This window comes from Zingiber officinale, chromosome 9A, assembly GCF_018446385.1.
Source record: "Zingiber officinale cultivar Zhangliang chromosome 9A, Zo_v1.1, whole genome shotgun sequence".
Classification (NCBI taxonomy): domain Eukaryota; kingdom Viridiplantae; phylum Streptophyta; class Magnoliopsida; order Zingiberales; family Zingiberaceae; genus Zingiber; species Zingiber officinale.
In genome coordinates this window covers 3,809,309-3,822,693 of record NC_056002.1, presented here as the reverse complement: position 1 = coordinate 3,822,693, position 13,385 = coordinate 3,809,309, and the positions used below count along the sequence as shown (strand labels likewise).

At 37.6% G+C, this 13,385-nt stretch overlaps 1 protein-coding gene across 1 annotated transcript; it reads right to left on the bottom strand.

Annotated features, from left to right (window-relative positions):
• Positions 1–554: 554 nt before the first annotated feature.
• Positions 555–12,688, bottom strand: LOC122021507. Its single transcript, XM_042579630.1, has 3 exons — positions 10,990–12,688; positions 1,025–1,143; positions 555–920 (listed from the first exon to the last, which is right to left on the bottom strand). The coding sequence occupies exons 1-3, from the start codon at positions 12,686–12,688 to the stop codon at positions 555–557; spliced, it is 2,184 nt and encodes a 727-aa protein (XP_042435564.1).
• Between the last annotated feature and the right edge of the window lie 697 nt (positions 12,689–13,385).

Genomic DNA, 13,385 nt, shown 5'->3' with positions numbered 1-13,385 from the left:
CACTGAAGCATTAAGATGACTTGTGCTATGGAGACTAGCAAGGTGAAATTATAATGTAAGTCCACAATTTTTTATGCTCAATTTCAGTGTTTTAAATCGCGTAGCGTTGGTTCATAGCGTTTTTGTCTTGTCATTGCGTAGCGTAAATAGTGTAGCGTATAGCGCAAGCTTTTCGTGCACGTCAATGTTTAAATTTAAAAAAATAAAATATACTTATATAAGTAAAATAAAAATAACATAACCTAAAATTAATCATAATAATTCATTACATGTCAAAATATCTCATGCCAACAATTTAAAAAGTCTTATAATTAAAACAACATAACTTAAAAATAATCAGTATCATCCAACCCTATATCACTATCATCATCAATAGTGTCTATGGTTGGAAAATTTCCACTATCAAAAGTTGGAATTACTCCATAATTTTCAGCATCAAGATGATTATCTTCCACATCAACAAGACTCAACCTTGCTTGTTTGTCTTTTCTTCCACCTATTATATAAGAGATACAACATTTAACAATCAATTATAGATGAAGTAGATATAAATCTTAGTGCTTATTTGAATTTTCAGCAACTCTTTTTTTTGAATTCGTAGGAGGAACTTCAACTATATCCTCAACATCTTCGACTCGCTTATCTGAGTCGAAAAGACTTTCAAAGGTAGCAGATGGCACACTCACAATAGGATCACTTTCAAATAATTCATCATCTTCAAGCCATTTAGTAGTTACGGGGAGAACTGGACCTTCTTTCTCAGTTATCCATTCATCATCTGAATTAATTTCATCAACTACAATGGGATCAATCTTGTCTCTCCTCCTAATACTTCTCTCCCTAAGCTTGAAGTTATATTTCACAAACACCAACGCATTCAACTTTGCATGTTCAAGCCTATTTCTCTTTTTTGTATGAATCTAATATTACAAAAAAGAAAACATATATATATAAAAATAAACAATGATATGAAAATTATAAAACAATTAAAATTCAAGTAGAGTTAGAAACTTAGAATACTCACCGATTCAAAAGTGCTCCAATTTCTTTCACATCCCGAAGCACTATACGTGAGACCAAGCACTCGAATTGCAAATGTAGTAAGCTCGGGTGTCTTACTTCCAAAACGTTCCCACCACGAGACTAATAAGTAATAACATTAAAAAAAATTACAAGAATGTATATAATTTTAAAATATGAATGCTAGTATAATTTTACAAGAACGGTTACAAGTGTTGGAGTGTATACTGAAAGCCTAAGCTTTGTAAACATTCATTATGAATAAAGAATCACATTTGGTCAAATTGTCTACATTTAGTTATAGTTGTTCAATTAATTTATATTGTAGATAACATAGTATGTGGTGTCACATGCAGAAGATAATGTTATCAGTACCTTATAAATTATAAACAGTAGCTCGCGACCAAAATGGAAAGGAACAAACCATTAGAAGGTCGTAATGTAATTAGGTATCAGTTTATCTTGACTGTATAATTACACTAGTACACTCAGAGTGTATTGAGTAGGACCATTTGATGTCGTTTCTTTTATACTGACTTTATAAAGAAACAAAGACCTCGGTTATTATGGAAGTGTGTGCTCTTAATCCTAATATAATAACAAGCACATATATTTGATATTTATTTCTTTAATTTATCAATGGGTGAGATTTAGTTCGATGAATCAATAAGCCCGATAAGTTGGGAAATGGTATCACTTATAGTGTGTGTTGTTGATTATAGAAGGAAATTGTGTCCTAAAGATACTAGGTTGATAATGTCCTCAAGAGGAGCTCATAAGGATTGTCATGTTAAACCCTGCAGGTGGACCTAGTCCGACATGACAATAAGGTTGAGTGGTACTACTCTTGGACTTAGATATTAATTAAATGAGTTGTCAGTAACTCACTTAATTAGTGGACATTCGATATCTTAAACACAGGGAGACTAACACACTCATAATAAGGAGCCCAAAAATGTAATTTGGGATTGGTGCGGTAGTTCAATAATAGTTCTCTAGTGGAGTGAATTATTATTGATAAAATTAAGTTGTGTGTTCGGGGCGAACACGGGATACTTAATTTTATCAGAAGACCAAAACCAATTTCTCCTCTCGGTCCCTATCGTAGCCTCTTATTTATAGAGTACTATACCCACCTATACCCACCTTCTATACCCACCAATAGGGGGCCGGCCAAGCTAGCATGAGAACCAAGCTAGGGCCGGCCTAGGTATAAGATTGGGTGGCCGGCCCTAGCTTGAACCCAAGCTAGTGGGGCCGGCCAAATTAAATTAAAAAAGAAATTTAATTTTAATTTTTATTATGTGGAAGATATGATTAGATCTCTTTCCTTATTTGTAGATTGGTGAGATATTTTATTTTCTCTTTAAAAATTATTCACATGTTGTAAAATTAAAATTATGGAATTTTTTTTTATCAACCATGAAGAGATTTTTGAAGAGAAATTTTAATTTTAAAATTTCCGGAAACAAATTAGGAAGTTTTAATTGTTGATTGAAACTTGTCCAATTTGTTCTTCATGATGTGGCCGACCACTTGAATTTAATTGGGGAAATTTTATTTTATTTTTCTCAATTAAATCATGTCAAGGAAATTAAGGAAATTTTATTGTAATTAAATTTCCTAATTTGCCTAGGCCAAGGAATATAAAAGAAGGGGTAAGGGTGCCTTCATGAGACAACCTCTTTTATTTCTCTCCCTCTTTTGTTCCTTGGTGTGGCCGGCCATCCTTTCCCTCTCTTCTTCTTGTGGTGGCCGAACCCTTCTCTTTCCTTGGAGCTCTTGTGGTGGCCGGATACTACTTGGAGAAGAAGAAGAAGAAGGAGAGGAAGCGAGCATCTCTTGGAGCTTGGTTAGTGTTTTGATTTTCTTCCTTGGTGAAGCTTCTTTCTTTGTGGCCGAACCTAGCTAGGAGGAGAAGAAGGTGGTTGGTGGTTTCTCATCTCGGAAGATCGTTGCCACACAACGTCCGAGGTTAGAAGAGGAATACGATAGAAGATCAAGAGGTCTTTCTAGAAGGTATAACTAGTAGTTTTTTCTTTTCCGCATCATACTAGTTATTTATGGAAATAATACCAAATACAAGAGGCTTACGTTCTAGTATTTCGAATATGTTTTTCGATGTTGTGTTCTTTTGTTTTATTTATCCTTGTGATTTGATTGTTCTTTTCGGTTAACCTAAAGTTATTTTAGGAAATTAAATATTAGCTTTCTATAAAAGGTTTTGTTTAGTCGGTGGTGGTTGCTCCCATATCCAAGAAGGCCATGTGCCTCGCCACGTCAGTACTGGGAACCAATTATGGAAATTAATATTTAATGGAATTAATAACTTAAGGCGATTTGGGTCGAACGTGTTAAGTTCCGCAGGAGACCCAAGTCAAAACCTAAAAGAACAAATAGATTAAGTTTTGGATCAAACGTGTTAAGTTCCGCAGGCGATCCAAAATTTAATTTAAAAGAACACATGGTAGCTAGGAAAAGGTTCAGACCTTTGTACAAAATTTTTGTACAGTGGAACCTCTAGGTTTTCCGAGTAGCAACCAACAATTGGTATCAGAGCTAGGATTTTGCCTCTGTGTATTTGGTATTAGTTTAATTATGCACATGTCATACATAATTTAGGCAGGTTAATAGTAGGATGTGCTAACTTTGTGGATCCAACTATTATGACTTTTAGTTATTATGTGTGTGATTGGACCCTTGGACATGTCAAGGGCATTTATCTGTGTGTGCATGATTGTATTAAAATACAGCAGGAGCTGTATTTAGTTTTATTAGGATTTTATATTTGATCTAGATACATGTACATTCCTTTTATGGAATATAGGATCAAAAATGTAAAATTCTATTTATGTCGCGGATCGAATCTTGCAAAGCGTGGAACCTTCTAAGGACCAGAGGCGCAGCGGAACTAGGAGCAAGATGGATGTGACAGCTAGACCCGGTGGCGTTGGCCAAATATGGCAGCAGCTTGGGATGACAACACACGGAGGACAACTAGAGATAAAAGCCATAATAGTTGAAAATTAGATTTTCTATTTATCGCTTTTATATTGTGCTGTGTGTATGTGTTAGTTTACATGCTTAGTAGGCTAGCATAGTTAAAATTCCTCATTTATAAATAACTAAGTGGGAGAGGAATTTTTAAATAAATCTCAAGGTCTCCATTACTGGTTTATAAGTGATGCAAACAAGCTTGCGCGTTGGCTCTGAGTGCCTTCCTCCATAACGGATGAGCTTGTTTGTGGATCACTAGAATAGACTTCCATTTTTGGATGACTATAGGAAGTTAATTAAGAGCGTGTGATCTTCCCCAACGGAAGGGGCATAATCTTATTAATGGACTTAGTGTCAAGTAATGGTATACACTTAGACACATCTAATAGTATCCTCCCCATCGGAGTCACTGCTATTATTTGTGTGACCAAAAGACACCAACTATTAATTTTATTTGTCAAAAAGTTAGGTTGACAAGATAATAAAATTAATGGGATAAAACCCTCCTTTTACAAATGTTGAATTTGTATACGTCCACACTAACGTGGCATACAAAATTCACGGTGCTTTGAGGTGTTGGTTAATTTAAAATAGTATTGTTTGAGGAATCAATATTATTCTAAGTTTAGAGTTCTGACCAAAAGTTATTTGTGATTCTTAGGATGACTTTCAACCCACTGTCCATCATACTTCAACAAAATAGACTTACTGGACCTAATTACATAGATTGGAAAAGGAACCTGGACATTGTTCTTACTGCTGAAAGCTATAAATTTGTACTGACTGAGCCTTGCCCTGAAGCACCTACTGGTGAATCTACCCAAGAGGAGATTGAATATCATAGGAAATGGGTAAAAGCAGATGAGATGGCGCGGTGTTACATTTTGGCTTCAATGTCAAATGTATTGCAACATCGACATCATATCAACAGCCTATGATATTATGAACAATCTCAAGGAACTCTTTGGTCATCAGGATAGGGCTTCTAGGCAAGAAGCCATGAGAAAGATAATGACAACCACCATGCAAGAGGGTACTCCTGTGAGGGATCATATCCTAAAGATGATGACTTATCTGAACGAGATACAGATCCTTGGAGGAGAAATTGATGGGGAAACCCAGATCGATATGATCCTCCAAACACTACCTAGAAGTTTTGAGCAATTCCGCCTGAATTACAATATGAACAAAAGGGTATATTCATTGGCGGAACTACTGACAGAACTTCAGGCAGCAGAAGGATTATTTTGTCACAATGCTCAAATTCACTATGCTGAAAATGGTTCTACTTCTAAACCGAGAGGAAATAAGAAGAAGAAACAAGCTAGTTCAGCAAAGAAAGTGAATAAGTCTCAGAGTACAAGATTTAAAGCTGGAGTGAAGAAGCCGAAGGGCAAGTGCTTCATCTGCAAGCAGGCAGGACATTGGAAGGCGGATTGTCCTCGTAGAAATCAAAACAAAGGTATATCTCATGCTCTAGTTGTTGAAACATGTTTAGCGGTGTTATCTACCAGCACCTGGTGTGTAGATACGGGAGCCACTGATCATGTCTGCAATTCCTTGCAGGGGTTCCAGGAAACCCGACGACTATCTGAAGGAGAAATTACCGTCTACATGGGCAATGCTACTAAGGTGGCAGCTGTTGTAGTGGGAGACGTCTACTTATCTTTTAGTAGAAGTAGGAATTTGGTTTTAAGAAATTATCTTTATGTACCCAGTTTTAAAAAGAATTTAATTTCAGTTTCTAAACTGTTTTTAGATGGATATTCAGTTTCTTTCAGTAACGATGTAGTTATTAAAAGAAATAAAGTGATTATCTGTTCTGGTGCATTAGTTGACAATTTGTATACTTTAAATCCAATTTCTTCCACAAAGCAAAACATGGAAATTTATAACTCATCTTCTAACTCTAATAAGAGAAAAGAACCTTCGGAAATAAACCAAGCATATCTTTGGCATCTAAGGCTTGGTCATATTAACTTAAGTAGGATTCAGAGGCTTATAGCCGATGGACTTTTGAGTTCATTAGAGTTGGAAAATTTTCCAACTTGTGAATCTTGCTTAGAAGGTAAAATGACCAAGAGACCGTTCAAGGCCAAGCGGTATAGAGCCAAAGAAGTGTTAGAATTGGTTCATTCTGATTTGTGTGGTCCTATGTCTGTCCAGGCAAGAGGTGGTTTTAAATATTTTGTCTCTTTTATAGACGATTATTCAAGATACGGATACATTTACCTAATGCGCCGCAAGTCCGAGTGCTTTGATAAGTTCAAAGAATACAAGGCTGATGTGGAGAAACGACTAGGTAAAAGTATCAAGACACTACGATCTGATCGTGGTGGCGAATACCTCTTAGGAGAGTTTAGGAATTACTTATCGAGGCCGGATTTAATCCCAATTGTCCACACTGGAACACCCGAATGGTGTAGCGAACGAAGGAGCAGGACTCTTATGGAGATGGTTAGATCGATGATGAGTTATTGAATTACAAATTCGTTTTGGGGATATGCTCGGGAAACAGCTATGTTCCGAACTTAGTACCTTCTAAATCGTTTCTTCTACTCCCATAGAATTGTGGAATGGCGAAAACCAGCCTAAGACATATTCAGATTTGGGGTAGTCCGGCACATGTGCTGAAACCAGATGTCGATAAGTTAGAATCCGCATGAAATCGCGTGTTTGTAGGATATCCAAAAGGAACGAAAGGTGGTTTATTTTATAGTCCTAAAGACCAGAAGGTCATTGTTAGCACCAATGCCCAGTTTTTAGAAGAAGACTATATAATGGATCACAAGCCCAGTAGCAAAGTTGTTTTAGAAGAACTTAGAGAGGACACGTCTACTTCAGTACCAACAGTACAAGATGAAGTACCACAAGAGACTGCAACACGTGTCACACATGATACACAACCACAGACAGTGCCTCGTCGTAGTGGGAGGGTTGTAAGGCAGCCTGAAAGATTCATGTTTTTGGGAGAGTCTTCGGATTTGATCCCGGGTCCAAGATATAGATGCAGCATCTTGGCAAAAGGCAATGAATTCTGAAATAGAGTCTATGTACTCTAATAAGGTCTGGGAGCTTGTAGAACCACCTGATGGTGTAAAAGCCGTTGGATGCAAGTGGATCTACAAAAGGAAAAGAGGGACAGACGGGAAGGTAGAAACCTTCAAAGCTAGGCTTGTTGCGAAAGGGTACACTCAGAAAGAGGGAATCGATTATGAGGAAACCTTTTCACCGGTAGTCATGCTTAAGTTTATCCGGATACTCTTATCCATTGCTGCTCATATGGATTATGAGATTTGGCAAATGGATGTCAAGACAGCTTTCCTTAATGGAAGTCTTGAAGAGAACATCCATATGAAGCAACCAGAAGGGTTCATTGAAAAAGGCAAAGAGCATCTAGTTTGCAAGCTCAATCGGTCCATTTATGGACTGAAGCAAGCTTCAAGGTCTTGGAACATCCGGTTTAATGAAGTAATCTAGTCGTATGGATTTATTCAGTGTCCGAATGAGTCTTGTGTATACAAGAAGTGTAACGGAAACGTGGTGGTATTTCTTGTACTATACGTAGATGATATTTTGTTAATTGGCAATAATGTCAAGGTATTATCAGACGTAAGGGTATGGTTGTCCAAATAATTTGATATGAAGGACTTAGGAGAGTGTGCACACATTCTTGGGATCAAAGTGATAAGGGATCGCAAGAAAAGAATGTTGTGTCTGTCCCAAGCTTCATATATAGATACAATCCTTGCTCGTTTTAGTATGCAGGATTCCAAGAAAGGTTTCTTACCTTTTAGGCATGGAATAGCTATATCTAAAGAGATGTCTCCTAAGACATCAAAGGAGATAGAAGATATGAAAGCAGTTTCTTATGCCTCGGCTGTAGGAAGCCTTATGTATGCAATGCTATGTACGAGACCTGATATTTGTTTTGCCGTGGGCATGGTCAACAGATATTAGAGTAACCCTGGACAAGGACATTGGACTGCGGTAAAGCATATATTAAAGTACCTGAGAAGGACTAGAGATTATATGCTAATTTACCAAGCAGACGATTTGCTCCCTGTGGGTTATACGGATTCAGATTTTCAATCAGATAGGGACAATAGTAAGTCTACATCAGGCTATGTGTTTACTTTAGGAGGTGGAGCCATTTCATGGAGGAGTGTTAAGCAGAAATACGTATCGGACTCAACCATGGAAGTTGAGTATGTAACAGCCGCTGAGGCAGCTAAAGAAGCAGTATGGCTCAGGAACTTTCTAATGGACTTAGATGTGATTCCTGGTTTGCCCAAAATTATCACAATTTATTGTGATGATAGCGGTGCAGTTGCAAACTCGAAGGAACCACGAGCTCAGAAGGCAAGTAAATATATAGAGCGCAAGTACCACCTGATACGAGATATCGTGAAGCGAGGAGAAGTTGTCATCGCCAAGATTGCATCAGCAGATAACCTGGCAGATCCTTTCACTAAGGCCCTTAGCTTTTGATCGGCATGTGGAGGGAATGGGAATCAGATGTATGGTAGAAGATATGACAGCTTAGTCATTAGTATAAGTGGGAGATTGTTGGAGTGTATACTGAAAGCCTAAGCTTTGTAAACATTCATTATGAATAAAGAATCACATTTGGTCAAATTGTCTACATTTAGTTGTAGTTGTTCAATTAATTTATATTGTAGATAACATAGTATGTGGTGTCACATGCAGAAGATAATGTTATCAGTACCTTATAAATTATAAACAGTAGCTCGTGACCAAAATGGAAAGGAACAAACCATTAGAAGGTCGTAGTGTAATTAGGTATCAGTTTATCTTGACTGTATAATTACACTAGTACACTCAGAGTGTATTGAGTAGGACCATTTGAGGTCGTTTCTTTTATACTGACTTTATAAAGAAACAAAGACCTCGGTTATTATGGAAGTGTGTGCTCTTAATCCTAATATAATAACAAGCACATATATTTGATATTTATTTCTTTAATTTATCAATGGGTGAGATTTAGTTCGATGAATCAATAAGCCCGATAAGTTGGGAAATGGTATCACTTATAGTGTGTGTTGTTGATTATAGAAGGAAACTGTGTCCTAGAGATACTAGGTTGATAATGTCCTCAAGAGGAGCTCATAAGGATTGTCATGTTAAACCCTGCAGGTGGACCTAGTCCGACATGACAATAAGGTTGAGTGGTACTACTCTTGGACTTAGATATTAATTAAATGAGTTGTCAGTAACTCACTTAATTAGTGGACATTCGATATCTTAAACACAGGGAGACTAACACACTCATAATAAGAAGGAGCCCAAAAATGTAATTTGGGATTGGTGCGGTAGTTCAATAATAGTTCTCTAGTGGAATGAATTATTATTGATAAAATCAAGTTATGTGTTCGGGGCGAACACGGGATGCTTAATTTTATCGGGAGACCAAAACCAATTTCTCCTCTCGGTCCCTATCGTAGCCTCTTATTTATAGAGTACTATACCCACCTATACCCACCTTTTATACCCACGATAGGGGCCAGCCAAGCTAGCATGAGGATCAAGCTAAGATTGGGTGGCCGGCCCTAGCTTGAACCCAAGCTAGTGGGGGCCGGCCAAATTAAATTAAAAAAGAAATTTAATTTTAATTTTTATTATGTGGAAGATATAATTTATTAAAGAGAATTAAAATTAAAATATCTCTCTTGTAAAAGATCTACAATAGATTAAAGAAAGAGATTAGATCTCTTTCCTTATTTGTAGATTGGTGAGATATTTTTTTTTCTCTTTAAAAATTATTCACATGTTGTAAAATTAAAATTATGAATTTTTTTTTTATCAACCATGAAGAGATTTTTGAAGAGAAATTTTAATTTTAAAATTTCCGGAAACAAATTAGGAAGTTTTAATTGTTGATTGAAACTTGTACAATTTGTTCTTCATGATGTGGCCAGCCACTTGAATTTAATTGGGGAAATTTTATTTTATTTTTCTCAATTAAATCATGTCAAGGAAATTAAGGAAATTTTATTGTAATTAAATTTCCTAATTTGCCTAGGCCAAGGAATATAAAAGAAGGGGTAAGGGTGCCTTCATGAGACAACCTCTTTTATTTCTCTCCCTCTTTTGTTCCTTGGTGTGGCCGGCCATCCTTTCCCTCTCTTCTTCTTGTGGTGGCCGAACCCCTCTCTTTCCTTGGAGCTCTTGTGGTGGCCGGATACTACTTGGAGAAGAAGAAGAAGAAGGAGAGGAAGCGAGCATCTCTTGGAGCTTGGTTAGTGTTTTGATTTTCTTCCTTGGTGAAGCTTCTTTCTTTGTGGCCGAACCTAGCTAGGAGGAGAAGAAGGTGGTTGGTGGTTTCTCATCTCGGAAGATCGTTGCCCACACAACGTCCGAGGTTAGAAGAGGAATACGATAGAAGATCAAGAGGTCTTTCTAGAAGGTATAACTAGTAGTTTTTCATTTTCCGCATCATACTAGTTATTTATGAAAATAATACCAAATACAAGAGGCTTACGTTCTAGTATTTCGAATATGTTTTTCGATGTTGTGTTCTTTTGTTTTATTTATCCTTGTGATTTGATTGTTCTTTTCGGTTAACCTAAAGTTATTTTAGGAAATTAAATATTAGCTTTCTATAAAAGGTTTTGTCTAGTCGGTGGTGGTTGCTCCCATATCCAAGAAGGTCATGTGACTCGCCACGTCAGTACTGGGAACCAATTATGGAAATTAATATTTAATGGAATTAATAACTTAAGGCGATTTGGGTCGAACGTGTTAAGTTCCGCAGGAGACCCAAGTCAAAACCTAAAAGAACAAATAGATTAAGTTTTGGATCAAACGTGTTAAGTTCCGCAGGCGATCCAAAATTTAATTTAAAAGAACACATGGTAGCTAGGAAAAAGTTCAGACCTTTGTACAAAATTTTTGTACAGTGGAACCTCTAGGTTTTCCGAGTAGCAACCAACAATAAGAAGAAAATTTTACCCGGAGTTCGCAACATTCTTGTTCGTTTTGCTATTGGAGTTCCAAATTCTCCTTCAGCTTTATTATATAAGTCCAATTGGATGTCTGCTTTAAGACGATCATCAGAAGACAACATCCTATCCATGCAAGTATACAATCCATCTCTAACTTCATCACAATAAGAAAATCTTTCTTCATAACGCAATTGCGGATTCAAATAGTACCCGGCCGCGTGTAGAGGATGATGAAGTTGTGGAGTCCATCGTGAATCAATTTTTTTCCAAATGGGTTTGTATTTTCTGTCAACTCCCCCACAATTAAATTTTATTGTCTCTTTTGCCTTATCCATAAGTTCATAAATATATCCCATGGCCGATCTCTCCTCCGAATCAACTTCCCTTAACACACTTACAAGAGGAACAACACTCTTAACACAAAATGCAACATGTGGCCAAAAGTTGGGATCATTAATAACAATTCTCTTCACGACCTTCCCCTGAGTTGTTTGAGATAGTGGTGAACTAACCCAATCTTCGGAAGCAAACATTTGTTCAAGTGGCCTTTTAACCTTATACATACTCTGAAGAGTGAGAAATGAAGTAGCAAAGCGAGTAACAGCGGGACGGAGAATTTCTTTACCGTTTGTATACTTTCTCATCAAAGAAAGTATAGTCCCATGACCATAAAGGAACTTCACAACCATCTTAGCATGCTCAATTGTGTCAGAAAAAATCTTCAACTTTGCAATATCCTCCAACATTAGATCAATGCAATGCGCCGCACAAGGTGTCCACCAAATTTTATGTCTAGTCTCCATAATTTTTTTCCCCGCCTTAATGCAATTCAAAGCATTATCCGTGATAATTTGAATTACATTTTCCTCTCCCACCTCATCAACAACATCATTAAGATATTTAAAGATCAATTCCCCATTTTTAATAGAATCTGATGCATCAATAGATTTCAAAAAGAAAGTGCCGGCGGGACTATTTACTAAAAAATTGATCAAACTTCTATTCTTTCCATCCGTCCAACCACCGGACATAATAGTGCATCCATATTTTTTCCATGCCTTTTTATGCTCCTCATATATTAGGTTGATGCCATCAACCTCAGCTTTAAGTATCCAAGTTCTTAACTCATGCATTGAAGGAGGCTTGAACCCTCTTCCATATTCCGCAATGCCCTCAACCATAGGCAGCCAATAAGGATCATTCACAACATTAAACGGAAGTGCGGCAGAGTAAATAAAACGGCCAATTCTACGCTTCACATCAACCAACAAATTTTTTTTGTATGTCGAATTTAGGGTTGTTTGTCGAGGTTCGGAACTAACAAACTCATGAAGAGTACCTTTACCTTTTGATTCACCACTACCAGAACATCCAATTGAATTTCCCCCTACACTTCCAACTTTTGATGATTGCGTACTCATACTTTGGGGACCTTCACCGATCTCTCGTAACAATTCAGTTTGTTTACTTTTAGATGCTCTAATTTTGTCAAGTGATTCTCTAATTTCTTTCTTAATATCATCCGGAACACTAACACAAGGTGAACCAACCCCTTGAGTTTGAGCTAAATGTTCCTTCAAGCGAGTAATCCCTCCATTCGATATATGATGACAAAATTTGCACCGAACAGCTTTTTCCCCTTCATTTTGATAACAATACTTCCAACCAATATCTTTTTTATCTTTTTTTGATAAATTCGTAGACATTGCAAATTCTAACTAGACAATCAAAATCCTAGAAAAACAAAAGAAAAAAAAAATCAGAATAAATAATTAATTAATTAGAAACAAATCAGTAAAAAAAAAAATCAATCCAGGGCATCTGGATCGATCATTGCATCGATCCAAGGAATTGGATCGATCCAGCGATCGATCCAGGGTCGAACAGAAAGGATTTGGATCGGTCGCTGGATCGATCCAGACCCTGGATCGGTCGCTGGATCGATCCAGATCCTTCCAGGGTCGAACAGAAAGGATCTGGATGGATCCAGCGATCGATCCAGGGTCTGGATCGATCCAGCGACCGATCCAGGGTCTGGATCGATCCAGCGACCGATCCAGATCCTTTCTGTTTGACCCTGGATCGATCGCTGGATCGATCCAGATGCCCGACTTCTGGAAATCGTGAAATCGTTTTTGCTCCTTTGAGAAAAAAAACGAGAAGGAAAACCTAAACGAAGAAAACGAAAGGAAGGAGAAAAGCTTACCTCCAATCGCTGTCCCTCGCCACCACTCACAGGTCACCGCTCGCCGCTCGCTACTCGCCGATCGCCGCCTGTCGCCTCTGCAGTCTACCCTACCTTCGCCTCTGCCACAGTCACGATTCGACTCACCTTTGCCCTAGCTATTGGTAAGCAATTTGTAATTTTAGCGCCCGCTATGGGGCGCTAGGGCATGATAGCGC

What these genes read in the sequence shown, in the direction of transcription:
- LOC122021507 (XM_042579630.1), bottom strand. Translation starts at nt 12,688, where the DNA reads ATGTCTACGAATTTATCAAAAAAAGATAAAAAAGATATTGGTTGGAAG. An exon ending in AAGAATGTTGCGAACTCCGG is followed by an intron (nt 1,144 to 10,989) that starts GTAAAATTTTCT and finishes ATTACTTATTAG; the next exon opens with TCTCGTGGTGGGAACGTTTT. An exon ending in ATTGGAGCACTTTTGAATCG is followed by an intron (nt 921 to 1,024) that starts GTGAGTATTCTA and finishes TTGTAATATTAG; the next exon opens with ATTCATACAAAAAAGAGAAA.